We start from the raw sequence: 16,379 nt of genomic DNA, 5'->3' as shown, positions 1-16,379 counted from the left end.
GTTAACAGAAAGAAATAATCTGTAAATATTTATCACACAAGCAGAAGCCATGACTAGAGTTGGAACTTTCTTTTATCACTTAGTTTTACTACATATTTGGCTCCAGAAATGGACAGAGCCTAAAAATCGGTCAGCACTGGGCCCCCTGTCAGAGGTGCAGGATTGGCGTTAATTAGTTCCCAGATGAGTGGTCAAAGATGAGTCACCCATGTTGGCACCTCAGTATCAGCAGCACTGCGGGTACCCAAGACTTTATACTAGTACTAGGTCAAAAACCAATTAACCTCTTTCATATTATTTCAAAATTGGGGACATAATATGCATTTAATTTCATTCAATAAATCAATTCCAGTTAACTTACCATCTCTTAGAAACTTAGAAAAAAGCAAACATAAATCATAAACAATTAAAGACATGGGACATATTGAGAGAATAACACATGACACATATGGCAACTGAATTGCAATTTAAATGTAACACAAGAAGAAAAGTAAAATTACAGTAATTTATTGCTATATCTCTGCTTCCCCAGAATAGCTATATTATAAGTAGCCACAAAGTGCCACCTTCTGGTTTAAAATTGTGCAACATCTCCTTTATTTCTCTTTAAATGCCATCTGAATGGTGGACGTAGAAAGCAACAGCAGCAGTTACAAAATGTTGTCTGAGTAATTCTGAGAGCTCAAAACAAGGCTGAATAAAAAGATGTTCAATTAATAGTGCACACTGTGTAACTTTAACAAACATCTCCGATTGGAACTTCTGTGTAAACCTTAATAGAGATTCGACTCACAGAGACCAAAAGTAAAGTTATCGTTTCCTTTTACAGTTTAGTGAGGTGGTTTGCATTCTTGCAACGATTTACAAAGTACAAGAAATGTGTGTGAGCCCTAGGCATAAAATATCCCATTTTCTTATAGAAGGAGCAGTAGGGGGCAGGAAACCCAGTGGACACCTTGCCACCTCCTTTCCCAAAGATGTACACCCCAAAATGGCAGTGGACACCTAGCTGCAAGCCACCTTTACAACTCTTTTTGGTTGTTTGAAATACAAGCACTTTCTGACATTTCCCTCCCTGGCCCGTGAGCCCCACCCCAACTTGGCAGGATACAAACCCACGTCCGCTTGCTTAGTTTTCCCCTTAGAATTATTTACAGGACACCTACAGATACGGTACAAACTAGTATGAAATTAATGATAGTTTGCATTTCCAGACACGCTCCGTGGTTAAATAAATACACCACGCCAATTCTGAAGACAGGTTCAGAGTGAAGGTGACTCAGAAGCATTTGCATCCGTAACTGTAACCGCAGAAACAGGCTTCTCGCTGGCCGGGGTGGAGTCGCTGATTCTGTCCTCAACAGTGACGAGGGCCTTGGAGGTGGGGGACGTCACATCCACAGTGAGTGAGGGGGCAGCGTCTGCCTTTGCAGTAGTCGTGACAGGGTCAGAAGATGGGATGCCGGCGGGTGGGAGGGAAGATAGCAGCTCCCCTGAGCTGGCTACAGAAGAGCCTTCTGGAGCCAAAGGGAATGATGGGAGGAACTCGGACGGCATGCGGAGAGGTGCAATGCCAGGTAAGTTTTGGGGAGGCAGGGTAGGAAGAGGTGGCAAACCTAGGACAAAAAGACATAGGTCATACACCCTCCCAGCACTGAGAGAGCAGCTTTCCTCATCAGATGACTGCCTGTATCTGATCTCATCAGGAATGCTGAAGCTGAGGACAGAGAACATAAATCCCAACTTCTGCTTATCTCCAGCTGGAGGCCATGAAAGAGTTAAATGCATCTTGCAGCCCAGCCGCAGCAGCAGCTGGCCTTGGGCAAAGGTTCCCAGGCTTGTAGGCCCCAGGTGACTCAGCCCAACACGGAGGAAAACAGGCTCAGGGGAGACGGATCCAGACCAGATGGACGTTAGCCGCCCAGTAGCAAAGTAGCTACAATGATATGGGAGAGGAGGACTCATGCTCCCGGAGGTGAGGTGCAAGCTGCGTTACAGCTTTCTCTGGTGAGAACCAGGAAGAAGAGATGCAGGAGCCATCCTCCTGTGAAAGCTGTGGAAAGCAGGGGCTTGGGGAACAGCACCTCTACTAGCCTCGCCACAGGGTCTCAGCATCTTGGTAGCCCTATGATTGATGACTATTGATATTACTGTTGGTGGGTTTATTCTGATGTTTTTATAATTCAGAAAGCATGAAAGGAGTATTAAACAGCAACAAAGGGAAGGCAGGCTGTCAACATACATGCAGGGTGACCACTGGCTGACACAACCCTCTTGCTCTGACAGGCTGTTAAAGTGAAGGGAGGGCAGAGGAACAGCCAAGAACACAGAGAGAAAAGAAAAGCTGGAGGGGATGCTAGGACTGGAAATGGCAGTTTGGGTTTACTAGGATTTCCCTTGCACTGAAAACTAAGTGAGGTAATGAACACAAAGGTCGTGAGTGCTACAGACGGACAGTTATCATCTAGGCAGAAATGTGACAGTGACACTGAGCACAATGGTACAGTGAGTGAACTCCTTGGCATCACCGAGGGGCTGCTTGGTCGCTCTCATTTGGGGAATCTTAGCTCTCACAGCAGATTTATGAGGTGCTGCTGCTTCATTTTCACCTGTGCACAAAATCCAAGCACTCTGCATATCTGCTAACTGAACTATCTGCAGCTAAAATCTCTCAGTTTTTACTATAAAACATTTGTGAATAATGGGGGATATTTATCAAACAACAAGCCCAGCTGGCTGAGCAGGTCTCATCATTTTACAGCCTAAGTTTCTGGGCTTGCACTACACAAAATAGCAGCACTCCTCTCCCGCTGGCCACTGCTGCAGAGATAAGAGAGTAACAGGGATTCATTCATCTCTACTGGGTGAACTGAACCCCCTTCACCAAACTCAGTGTGGCAGTGCCATTCCACAGCTCTTTATTTCTATGACTGGCCTTTCTGGTGCTTGAGCTGTCAGGATGCAGGGAGAGGAAAAAAGAGAGAGGCAGCAGGCAGAGGAATCACAAAGATAGTCTTCTCTTTTTAAAAAGTTTTTAAATAAAAAAGGTTATTATTTGTATTCAAAGTTAGCTGAAATTTGTTAAACCAATTTGCCTTTTCTAGAAATAAACTGAATTAAAGGACTGGCTTTCCTGAAGACAGTTGTTTATTAGCAGGGTCCTAGGAGGGTAAGATGTGCAACATACCCGGATTCACGAGTTCTGGTAAGCCAACCCCTGGAAGGAGGTGTGGTGCGGGAAGGTTGAGGTTGGGGAGGCTGGGGAGGTTGGGGAGGCTGGGGAGGTTAGGGAGTCCTGCTGGCAAAGGCATCAGACCTGAACAGAATGGGGAAGAGAAGAAAAATTATATCACTTCACCTAGGTAAGAAAACAGATTCTTTTATACTGAAAAAAATGATTCACTTCAAAGTGCAAATACCAGAGGTTCACTAAATGTGTGTCACTTTTGTCCAGAATATCAACAACAAAAAATCTCACTCAACTGAACTATATTTCTATACCTAAGCCATTTAGTTGGCTATGTGGGTAAAAGTTAAAACAAATAACTTACACTCCTGAAAATCTGGAACAAGAATGACAACAATGGCCTGAGTGTCTGGGAGATAGCCTGATTCACTCAGTCACTACAGTAGTAAATGGAACTGATTTTTTCTTTGATTGTTGAGCTCACAGTCTCTCTGGTTTTCTTTTTCATTCTGAGATAATTTCAGACTTATAGTTACAAAAGTAGTAACAATAATTCCCACACATACCTATCACCCCAACTCCCCAAGTTAATCTTGCACACAGTTGCTTCATCACTGTGTGTGTGAGAACTTGGTTCCTGTCTTAACAGTACAAGGACAGCCAGGTTTTTGTGTCCCAATCTGTAATTCCAGTAACTTGGGAGGCTGAGACATGAGGATCTCAAATTTAAGGCCAGCCTTAGCAACTTAGTGAGACCCTGTCTCAAAATAAAACAAAAAGGGATAGGGATGGGGCTTTGTGGTAGAGCGCTTGCCAGCGTATGTGAGGACTTGTGTTCTGGGACCAAAAAAAAAAAGTACAACAACATTAACTGTATAATTAAAGGCCCTTCACAATAAAAGTATACTTATAGTCACTGAAATAACATTCTATTGTTTCTGGACTTGCTCTACATTGGCAATACTAAGAGAAAAACACAAAAATTTATAATGTTAGAGCTACTGAAGACCCAAAGAACATCTCTTCCAGGATATTCATATCAACAACTATCACAAAGTGCTAGCTGCACTGTGGGACTGGGGGGTGGGTGGTAGTCGGCTGGGGTTAAGGAGCCCTGGGATAGACAGGGCTAAGGGAGAGGGGCCACTTTCTCTCCTTTATCACAAAGTTACTGCAGAGAGAAAATGATGATTAAAAGGCATAAGCAAGGCTGGGGATGGAGCACAGTCTTAGCCTATCTAGTATGTGTGAGGCCCTGGGTTCAATCCCCAGTACTGGGGGGAAAAAGGCATAAGCAGTCATCACACAGGTGCAGGTTGTTTTCAGATGCAAATATTATCATCACATGTGTCTCTAGGCCCTCTTGCTTACCTGGTAACGTAGTAGCTGGGTTCATTGGTGGCATAGAAGCAAGGGATTGGTTTACTTGTGGTGACAACAACGGTACTGTTGGCACACCTAAAATAAAAGCACAATTTAAAAAAATTTCTAACAAATTCCTCTGACAAAAGAATAAACAGACTACAATAGAACCCCCCACGGTCAGGTCTTCTTCAGTCCCAATTTCTGGCTGTACCCCTAGATGCACACCACCCTTCAGAGCTGATCCACCTACTCTGCCCATGGCCTTTGCAGAGACCTTAACCAAGGTTAAGAGGGCAGAGGGCTATATAACCTGCCTCCAGCAAATTCTGGACAAGATGTGTGCATGGAACCTCTATAGGGCAGGGTTAGCAAACTGTCTTAGAAATTTGGAAATGGGATCAAGAATTCTAGCCAATTTCTACTGGTCTCCTGAACTAGAAGGCCCTGTAAACCTGGGGTTGCTGGGGCCCTGTGCCCTGAGAAGCAGTGAATGCTCATCCATGAAAGAGGACTAATGACACAGTAACCCAAGAGAGACAAAAGAACACATGGACTTCTAGAGGTGGAGAAAATGACTTGTTCCTAAATCTCCACTTCCTTTGACCTTAAGTTCCATGACACACTCCTCTGCAGTCTAACATGTCCCCTATGTGTACTGATGGTGGCTCGAGGTTATATTCTCCATGTACAAGTGACCCTCAAGGCACAGCTAATAAAGATTTGTCCATTGCTGTTTATCACCTACTCAAGTAGGAGAATTTTTTTATGTTAAAGCAATGATAATGCAAATTGTACATCATTAATTTGAAATTCCCAAATCTGAGATGCTCCCAAATCTGAAAATTTCTGAAAGTCAACATGATGCCACAGGTAGGAAATTCCACACCTGACCTCATGTGATGAGTGCAAGTCAAATGCAGACGCACTAAAAATACTATAAAATTATCTTCAGAGTATGTGTATAAGGTATATATGAAACAAATGAATTTTGTGTTTAGATTTGGGTTCCATCCCTCAGATATTTCATTATGCAACTAAGCACTTCTGGTCCCAACCATTTCTCACAAGGATGCTCAACACAGACTCTCAGACTCCAGATCTTGTTTTACAAGATCTGCTTAAATATAGTAGCAGGAATGAATTATGCTTGAAAGTAAGAATTGACCATATTTAAACCATCTTTCATTTATTAATTTATCTATATTCTGCAGAAATTGGTGGCATGCAAATGGCAAAAAGAAAAAGGCCTAGCTGAAGCACTAGCCACAGCTCCACTGGACTCCATCCAGTCTACTTAATTTTACTCACATATTGGAACGTTCTCTATTCTGTACCAAATTATTAGATACTGTGTGTTCTGCTAAGTGGTTCATTACAGAAACAGTGCTATTTTATATTTCTGTCTAAATATTATTTTAAAGAAAATGAAAACCACCTGGATTTGCTTGCAACTTCCTTCTATTTCCTAATAACATCTTTTACATAAATTTCTTTTCATTTTTAAAGGGTAGATACATTGCCTCAAAAATAACAGACTGAATCTAAGCCAGGAATTCTTACCCTAGGGCTTTTGAATGGGCTTCACAGAGTGTGTAAAGCCCCTAAAACTGCACACACTTTTTGGGAAGAGAGATCTTTGTTTTCATCAGATTCTCAAAGGGATTGGATGGATGGTTGGTGTGTTCATTCATACAAGTTTTAGGGGGCACCGACAGTATGCTAGCCATTGTTTTAGGTACTGGGGCACTTTACAGCATAAAGAAACTGAAATCACAACTTTCAGAAAATTTACATTCTAATCAGAACAGGAAAAGGAAAGGAGGCAGATAGCAAACAAGTAAAATCTACAATATGAAAAATGGCGATAAGTACTCTGAAGAAAAATCAAGCAAGGAAGGGGGACAGGAAGTGTGAAGGGAGCAGGTATCAAACAGTCACATTGACTAATGCCATGTCAAAATACCTTCTTTTCCTTTCTTTCTTTCGGTTGTCCCAACCAACTCCTCTCCCATTTTCTCTCTAAAGGGAGCAAGTGGGAGAGGAGAAGGAACTCAAAATACCTTCACTTTCTAGAAATTTCATAATCTAAAAACTTTCAAATCCTCAAAAAAATATTTTTAAATACTTTTTTATGTTGAAATTTATATATATATATATATATATATATATATATATATATATATATATATATATTTATTTATTTAGAATTAGGCAGCTGGACTCTGTTTAGATGATCCCAATTTTGTTGGCAATGTCTAAAGCATCATAATCAGGAGCCAGTTGAATGTATGCCTTTTTCTCTCCATTAGGCCCTATCAGGGTGTTAACCTTGGCCACATCAATGTCATAGAGCTTCTTTACAGCTTGTTTGATCTGGTGTTTGTTGGCCTTGACATCCACAATGAACACAAGTGTGTTGTTGTCTTCAATCTTCTTCATGGCTGACTCGGTGGTCAGAGGGAATTTGATGTTGGCATAGTGGTCAAGATTATTTCTCCTGGGGGCTCTCTTCCAAGGATATTTGGGCTGCCTCTGGATCCCCAACGTCTGGGGTTGCCAGAAGGTAGGTGACGTGTGGATCTTCTTCTTTTTGTGGCTGTGCACACCCTTCAATACTGCCTTCTTGGCCTTCAAAGCTTTTGCTTTGGCTTAGCTTTGGGAGGGGCAGGAGCTTCCTTCTTAGCTTTCTGCGCCATCTTGGTGAAAAGGGTCTACAAGGCCCTAAAAATACGCTTTTATAGGGGCTGGGGTTGTGGCTCAGTGGTAGAGCGCTCGTCTAGCACGTGAGAGGCCCTGGGTTCGATCCTCAGTACCACATAAAAATAAATAAACAAAAATAAAGGTATTGTGTCCAACTACAACTAAAAAAAAAAATATATATATATATATATACATATATATATATATATACATATACACACACAGCACCTTTATATCTCCATAGTTACTTTTGGGCTATTTTACAAGCAATATAATTAAGAGTGATGATGGAAAAATAAATGTCTAACAAAAACTTCTCACATGTCATGATGCCAGAACATTTTAGTCTTTTTAAATTGATTTACTCAAAAAATAAATTGCCAATTTCTTTCAGTCTCTTGTGAACAATTATTCTTTCACTTATGTTTCTGTCTTTAATATTTAAGAAGCCATTCCTCTTCAGTGTTAAAAGCCAGGGATCTCAGTGCATGTGCATATAAGCGTATATAAGTATAAGTACAATTATAATTTAACGAGGGAAGATTTTAAATGTCAGAGAAAAATTTCAAAAGAGATATCAGTTCTTTCCTAAATCAGAAGAGTGGTCATATAGCATCTGGAACACTCTAGAACAGGAAAGAGATATTCAGCCACAGAATGGTCTGCTACCTTAAAAAGTACCTCAACCTACCTTTAGCTTCTAGTTCAGCATGAACTAGAAGGCCTTCTGATAGGATATTTAAAAAAATATTATATCATGAAAAGGAGTCACTCACTTTGTTTGAATGAAATAAACTCTAGGATCACTTATGACTGTGTCTATGATTAGATATTGATGACATTAATATTTAATGTCATCTAGGAAATGTTCTAAAATTGGGCTGTGGTAATGACTGCACAACTCTATAAATATGCTAAAAATCACTGAGCTGTACACTTATGTTAGTTTATTTCATGGTCTACAAATTATGTCTCAGTAAAGTTGAAGAAACCAGTCACAAAAGACCATGCATATTATAGGAAATATCCAGATTAGGCAAATCCATAGAGACAGACAGTAGACTCCAGGGTTTGGGAAACCTAGGCAGTGACTGGGGTTGGGTACAGGGTTTCTTTTGTGGCAATGAACTATTCTAAAATTAACTGAGGTGTTGGTTGTATAACTATGCAAACATACTAAAAACCACTGACTAGTGTATTTTAAATGAATTAACTATATGGTATGAGAATTCTATCTTGATAAAGCAGTTAAAACAATAACAAAACCCCCTAAAACTAAAAGACACTATATCAGAAAGAATAAGGAATAAAAGAGGGAACAGGCATATATCCCCTGAGCAAGACTGAATCCCTTGGAAGAAACAGTATCCTGCTCACTTTTGTACCCCTATGCCTACAACCTAGGAAACAGGCCAACACCCTGAATAAATAAAACAATCAGACAGAACTGAAAGGCAGAGTCCTGTTTGCAGGTTGAAAATCTAAACAAGCCTAGGGTCTCAACTACACAGAGAAGAAATTGAAGTGCTGAACCTGTGTGTGGGAAGTGTGGTGAGTTACTATGTTTACATAGACAGGACCACATTTACAGTTTTCAAGGCATTTTGGTATTAATTCTTAAAATTTTATGTACAAACATGTGTAAGACAAAGTAGACTAATGGGGTGGGGCTGTAGCTTAGTGGCAGAGCACTTGCCTAGCATGTGTGAGGCACTGGGTTCCATCCTTAGTTAGCACCGCATAAAAAAACTAAAGAAATAAAGGCAAGCTGTCCATCTACAACTATTAAAAAAAAAAAAAAAAAGTAGACTGAAGTAGTCTTTCTGCACACCTGTACTGAGGACGTTGCTGACAGCTGGTGGAGCTGAGCTAATAGAAAGTCCAGACAGACCCTGTTCAATTCCTGTAGTTCCTGGTGGTGACAAAGATGGGGGATTGACTGAAGACAGCTGGACCTTCCAAAAAAGGAAAAAAGGAAAATCACTTAAATTAGTTTAAAAGAATACATAAGCACTGCCTCTCACCTGCCCTACAGATGAACACTTGGATCACATACTAGCTGTCCAAAATTTTACCTGGCACTTCTGCATTAGACACTGCTTACTAATTTTGACTATGCTTATGCTCCATCCTGTCACTTCCCTTCTCTGAATGCATGGCTTCTAGCCCCAGTTACATATATTGGCCTAGCTATACCTACACGAGGAGAGATTTTCCTCTTTCCCTTCTTACACACCTGGAAATCATTTTATTCAATTCTTAAACATACGCTAATTATTCCTCTGTGAATTCTCAAGTTTTTAAAAAATATTTTCACAGCTCATGGAAGAAATCAGCAAAAGTCTTAACAGATTTCTTAAGTTTCTCAAGATTTCTAACTCCCTGAATACTTTTAATCTTTTCTCATCAATGAATAAAAATGGCCCTGGATCTCTACCTGTTGTGGGAGGCTATAGTCCATATGAACACCACAGATGGGCAGTGTTACTTCCAATTACTCCAATTTCTGCCAGTTCTGGTGCCCCTCACCGCATTCCAACAGCTTGTATTCTGACCCTTTCCCCAGCTGTCATTTTACCACTTGGTCTACTAAGACCAACTTTAGAGGTTCACCTGTGACCAAAAGCACTGATTGGGGGCGGGAGAGATGGCGAAGAGCTGGGACATGTAACTACGCTGGCTCTGGCCTTGAGCCAATGCTGGGAGTCTGGTGAGAAGGGATGAAGATTCTTGGTAGCTTCACTTTGTCTAGAACAGGGGATGGCTGATTTGTACCACAAAATGACAGTGGCAGCAGCCTGGTCTTTACATTTTCTTTCTGGGTGTCTGGTTTTTCCTTAGTTATACATGCTGTGATGCCTACCTAAGAAACAATTAAAAATCCTATATACCTGCTCAAATACCTAGCTCTCTTTGCATATCAATCAAGTTTCCTTAAATAGTATACATCAGTGAGACTCCCTGATCCCCCACCACTCACTTGTTGTGCCCTGTAATTCAAGTTTCTGAAATGGCCTTCCCTCAGGACATCCTTCTGCTCCTCTCACCTGCCTTCTCTGCAGCACCTTCCTGGCTGACCACACCCGTGTGCTTGAAGCTTTCTTCTCCCTCTGGCTTCCTCCTAAGCATCCTTTGATTGATTCCCTTTCTCAATCCATTCAGATTTTCAAAATCTTAACCTTAGTTCTCTAACCCAGGCAGGCCCAATCCCTCAACAATCATCAATATCCACTAGGTTGAATTATCTGCTCTTTGTTGATGATTCCCAAATCTGTATCTCTAGTTCTGTTCTCTTTCCTAATCTTCATTAGGATACCTTCCATGAACCTCAAGTTCAACATGATTATCAATACTTCCTTTATCTGTCCTTATCTCAACTTTTGCTACCAACATATGCACTGACACATTTGATTTGTTTTAGTGGAAATGTCTTGAGCTATTCAGGCAGTAATATCGTCTTACCTCTGTAAACCCATCTTTAAGAGGAGTAATAGGTGTACCAGTCATTTGTCCTGGAAGAGAAATTTTCTTTCCTTCTTCAAATGGGCGTGTAGGTATTCGATGCAAATAACCATAACCAATGCCACATCCTAGGCTATAAAAACATTTTTTCTTAAGGTCACTGCTCTCAATCACAGTTTACATTTTTTTTTTGAGGTTTTGAAATGTAAATCACACAGACATATTTCCATCCTTGTAAATAAGGTCGTCTTGCTGTCCACCCTCTATGAAACAGCACACCTCTCTCCACCACAGACACTACCTGTGTCTGTGCACCCTGATATTTTCCCCCAAGCATTTATAGCCATTGTACGCCATGACTACCAATTTGTTTATTGTATTTCTCCTTCAATAAAATGTTAAAACCCGTTAGGGCAGAGACCTTGTTTGTTTACTGCCTTGACAGTTCCTGCACATGTAGACAATTATTTGCTGCATGGTGACAGTCAACCAATATGTTAAACACATCAGGGATGGGGCTGTGGCTAGAGCGCTTGCCTAGCATGTGTGAGGCACTGGGTTCGATCCTCAGCAACACATAAAAAAATAAAAGAAATAAAATAAAGGCATGTGTCCATCTACAACAACAACAACAACAAAAACAGGTATGGTGACGCATGCCTATAATCTTGGTTACTCAGGAAGATCACAGGTTCAAGACTAGCTGGGCAACTTGATGAGACACACCCTCTGCCAAAGAAAGGGCTGAGGGTAAAGCTCAGTGGTAGAGTGCTTGCCTAACATGAGAATCCCTGGTTTCAAATTCCAGTACTGTACAAAAGAAATAAAAGCAAAAATAAATAAATAAATAAATAAATTTAAAAAAAAAAAGAATTATTGGTTTCAATACTCTAGGTCAATTCTTTTTTTGAGGAGTCTTAGTATAAATTAATACCTTATTTCAAAACAAATGTAATCAATGCTTACAATACATCTGAATGAAAAGGTTAAACAGTCAAAACTCAGCCTAAAAAATGATCTTACCTGCCTTCTCCACCCCATGCAGAATTTGGTGTAATAATCACTTCTCGACAATTATCAGTATCTGTGTTGTACACATAAAGCTTCAGTGGTTTTGCTTCATGTGTTTCAATAAGGCTGAATAGATCTTCAGACTGCAAAACCGTCATCGGAGAAAAAAGTTTTTAAATATAATAATATTTCAAATCAGTTGCTTTCAAACCTGGCTATGATCAAAATCATCTGGGAAACATTCTTAAAAAAAAAAAAAAAAATCAGATTCTGGGCTCTGCCCCACACACTGAAATCATTTTTTGATATGCCAAGAAAGATTTCATTCAATGTACAATGCAATATATTATCTAAAGAAAGGCCTACTACATTTCTGTACATCAGTAACAAATCTTCAGAAAGAGAAACTGGGAAAACCACCCCATTTACAATAGCTTAAAAAAAAAAAAAGATTTAGGAATAAACTTAACGAAAGAGGTAAAGACCTCTACAATGAAAACTACAGCACACTAAAGAAAAAAATTAAAGACGACCTTAGAAGATGGAAAGATCTATCTTGTTCTTTGATAGGCAGCATTAATACTGTCAAAATGACCATACTACCAAAAGCATTATACAGATTCAATGCAATCCCAATCAAAATCCCAATGACATTCCTCATAGAAATAGAAAAAGTAATCATGAAATTTATCTGGAAAAATAAGAGACCTAGAATAGCCAAAGCAATCCTTAGCAAGAAGAGTGAAGCTGGTGGCATTACTATTCCAGACCTTAAACTACACTACAGAGAAACAGTTATAAAAACAGCATGGTATTGACACCAAAATAGACCTGTAGACCAATGGTACAGAAGAATAGAGAACACAGAGACTAACTCATATAACTACAGTTATCTTATATTAGACAAAGGCACCAAAAACATATATTGGAGAAAAGATAGCCTCTTAAACAAATGGTGCTGAGAAAACTAGAAATCCACATGTAACAAAAGGAAATTAAACCTCTATCTCTCACCATGCACAAAACTCAACTCAAAGTGGATCCAGGACTAGGAATTAAACCAGAAACCTTGCACCTAATAGAAGAAAAAGTAGGCCCAAATCTCCATCATGTGGGATTAGGCCTCAACTTCCTTAATAAGATTCCTATACTGCAAGAATTAAAACCAAAAATCAACAAATGGGATGGATTCAAACTAAAAAGCTTCTTCTCAGCAAAAGAAACAATCAGTGAGGTGAATAGAAAGCCTGCAGAATGGGAGCAAATTTATACCACAAGCACATCAGATAGATAGAACACTAATCTCTAGGATATAGAAAGCACTCAAAAACCTTAAACCAAAACCAAACAAACAAACAAAAAAACCCATAAACAACTCAATCAAATGGGCCAAGGAACTGAACAGACCCTTCTCAGAAGAGGATATAAATCAATCAACAAACATACGAAAAAATGTTCAACATCTCTAGCAATTAGAGAAATGCAAATCAATCTCACTCCATTCAGAATGGCAGCTATCAAGCATACAAACAACAATAAGTGTTGGTGAGGATGTGGGGAAAAAGGCACACTCATACATTGCTGGTGGGACTAGTGTAGCTAATCTGGAAAGCAGTATGGAGATTCCTTGGAAAACTTGGAATGGAACCACCATTTGACCCAGCTATCACACTCCTCGGTTTACACCCAAAGGACATAAAAACAGCATACTATAGGGACACAGCCATTATCAATGTTTATGGCAGTATAATTCACATTAGCTAAATTGTGAAACCAACTCAGATGCCCTTCAGTAGATGAATGGATAGATAAACTTTGGTGTATACACACACACACACACACATATATATACAGCATTAAATGAAACTAAATCATGGCATTTGCAGTAAATGGATGGAGTTGGAGAAAATAATACTAAGTGAAGTAAGCCATCCCAAAAAACCAAAGGCTGAATGTTTTCTCTAATATGAGGATGCTGACTCATAATGGCAATGGAGTAGAGCGTGGGAAGAATGGAGGAACTTTAGATAGGGCAAAGGTGAGGGAGGGGAAGGGAGGGGGCAAGGGGGTAGGAATGATGGTGGAATGAGTTAGACATCATTACCCTAAGTACATGCATGAAGACACGAATGGTGTGAAAATACATTGTGTATAACCAGTGACTTGAAAAATTATGCTCTAAATGTGTAATATGAAATGAATTGCATTCTGCCATCATGTATAACAAATTAGAATAAATAAATAATTTAATTAAAAAAAGGCCTACTAAGTGTAAGGCTTGAGTCCAGTCCATAAGACCTAGTCAGCATTCTTATTCAAACCCCTGTATCCTCAAGTTCTACATATTCTCCTTTTACTCTCCATTATTAAAACCTGATAGCTAGCTGGGTGCAGTGGTGCATGCCTGTAAGCCCAGAGGCTTCAGAGGCTTAGGCAGGAGAACTGCAAGTTTAAGGTCAGCCTGGGAAACTTAGTGAGACCCTGTATCAAAATAAAAAATAAAAATGCTGGGGATGTAGCTCAGTGGTAAAGGGCCCCTAGGTTTAACCCTCAGAACAAAAACAAGCAAGCAAACAAAACAACAAACAAATAAAAACCCTGGTTATTCTGGCACCTTATTTTTTCTCATCTTGAATTGGTAATATATACTTATGCCAGCTAATGGATTTAGAAAAGGACTTGACTAATACACCTGAGCCAATTCTGTAATCTTGAAAAGCAAAAAGGAGATGACGTAGCACTTCAAGGGGGGGATAAAAAACAAAAGGGGAAGAAAAAATGAAATTGATGACTAAAATGAGGATTTGATTTAGTTTTAAGGCACATAAGAAATTTTGTACATCATATACATAAAATCTGTGCAACTGCCACAAGTATGTGTTTTTCCTCATAGCTATACCTAACAAGATACCTCCCAGATGTTCCATCGAACACTGAAGCATAAGCTATCTTGATCAGCAAAGAACAAAATTTTAAATCTAAATGGAAAGCATGCAAACATTCTTCTGAGTCCACACACAATGAGAAAGTACTAGAAGATAATTCATTAACGAACACATTAATTACCTCATTCATGACCATATCTGCTCCAATGATATAATCGCTGTGCGGTCTAAGACCTGCCAGTGCTGCAGGAGAATTTGATTCTACTTCCTAGGATGACACAAAAACACACCCTAAAATTAATACATATAAAGTAATGCTCCAAGTTTTATAGCCACTATTTTTAATTATAGTTAAGAACCCTAGAAATCTATCTATCTTATTGGAAATAATGTTAGAAGTCAGAAACTAGAATTTAAAACTTTTCAAGACTAAAAATTATGTAATATTTTTCAAATATTTAAAATATTTCTGTAGCTTTCTGCTTAACACACCTTATTCTAACAGATACATCATTAGAAAGCATTCTTAGGTTTCGATATTTGCATCTCCTCACATTTTTTAAAAAAATCAATCTATATTTTAGGGCTGGGATTGTGGCTCAGTGGTAGAGCACTTGCCTCGCACATGTAAGGCCCTCAGCACCACATAAATAAATAAATAGAGAGATAGATAGATAGAAATGAAAATATTGTGTCCATTTACAACTAAAAAAATATTTAAAAAGAAATCAATCTATATTTAAAAAGCAATAAGCGATGATTTATTATGATCTCCCCAAACTGGAGATAATCACTGTTACAAACACCTTTCCACACTGCTTGTTCCACTGCAGGTAATAGTTCATGGTCGTACCTACCAATACATGCCAGACATTTTCGTTTGCTCCGTCAAAGCTGCAGAATCGAATGCTCACTCCCAATAAGCCCTGGCCACCCCACAAGTTGCTTGGTGTGACTGAGGTCTCTCTCAGCTCCAGAGTTTTGCTGCTGTAGATGAGCATCTTGACAGGCTTTTCAACATTTGCTTTCAGTAGATCCTTCAGAGTGTCATTGTCTTTATTCTGTGAACACACAGAAATCACATTTTTTAAGAAATGTAACTATTCTTAGTGTAAGTATCCTATAGCTCTCAAAGAATAATATCAAATCTATATAAATATAACATTCATCAGGCAAAAGTTTCATTAACATTCAAATATTCCTTTATATACAAAATGTCAAGAAGTTAAGAACAACTCTTATGTTAGTACTATCTTTAAACTGACCTTTTGTTTTTTTTACTGATCTATTTGTTTTTTGTTTTTTATTGATGTTATTTTTTAAATACATGACAGTGGAGTGCATTACAATTTTTATTACACATATATAGCACATTTTTTTATGTCTGTTTGTATATAAAGTATGTTGACACCAATTCATGTCTTCATACATGTACTTTGGATAATGATGTCTATAACATTCCACCATCATTGCTAACCTCCTGTCCCTGCCCCCCAACTTCCCTTCCCACCCCTCTGCCCTATCTAGAGTTTGTCTATTCTTCCCATGCTCCCGCTCCCTACCCATTATGGGTCATAAACCAACCTTTTTTCTAATAGTTGAGTATGGATTATAGAATTTTCATCTCAACATTATTTAGAGTGATCAAGGGCTTCAGTGATTAAAAACAAAATATACTATAATCAGATTACTAACACAATTGCAATGACTTTGATATCACAATCTAAAATATCTACTGTGGTTAAAGTTTAATTTTGAACTTTGCCTCT

General features: G+C 39.1%; 1 protein-coding gene and 1 pseudogene across 1 annotated transcript in view; both read right to left on the bottom strand.

Moving 5' to 3' along the window:
• Window positions 1-491: 491 nt before the first annotated feature.
• Gorasp2 (golgi reassembly stacking protein 2) overlaps window positions 492-16,379 on the bottom strand; it is a 31,216-nt gene continuing 15,328 nt past the window's right edge. The window contains exons 3-10 of the mRNA XM_015479306.2: window positions 15,468-15,671; window positions 14,792-14,878; window positions 11,738-11,868; window positions 10,715-10,847; window positions 9,084-9,207; window positions 4,559-4,645; window positions 3,188-3,316; window positions 492-1,616 (exon numbers count right to left, since the gene is read on the bottom strand). Of these exons, the coding sequence (XP_015334792.1) occupies window positions 1,264-1,616; window positions 3,188-3,316; window positions 4,559-4,645; window positions 9,084-9,207; window positions 10,715-10,847; window positions 11,738-11,868; window positions 14,792-14,878; window positions 15,468-15,671 (1,248 nt within the window). The 3' untranslated portion in view covers window positions 492-1,263. The remainder of the gene's footprint in view (window positions 1,617-3,187; window positions 3,317-4,558; window positions 4,646-9,083; window positions 9,208-10,714; window positions 10,848-11,737; window positions 11,869-14,791; window positions 14,879-15,467; window positions 15,672-16,379) is intronic.
• On the bottom strand, window positions 6,768-8,241 carry LOC107136918 (annotated as a pseudogene).

Source organism: Marmota marmota, unplaced genomic scaffold (assembly GCF_001458135.2).
Source record: "Marmota marmota marmota unplaced genomic scaffold, marMar, whole genome shotgun sequence".
Classification (NCBI taxonomy): domain Eukaryota; kingdom Metazoa; phylum Chordata; class Mammalia; order Rodentia; family Sciuridae; genus Marmota; species Marmota marmota.
Note: the sequence above shows the minus strand (reverse complement) of the source record. Positions and strands in the feature narration are given on the sequence as shown.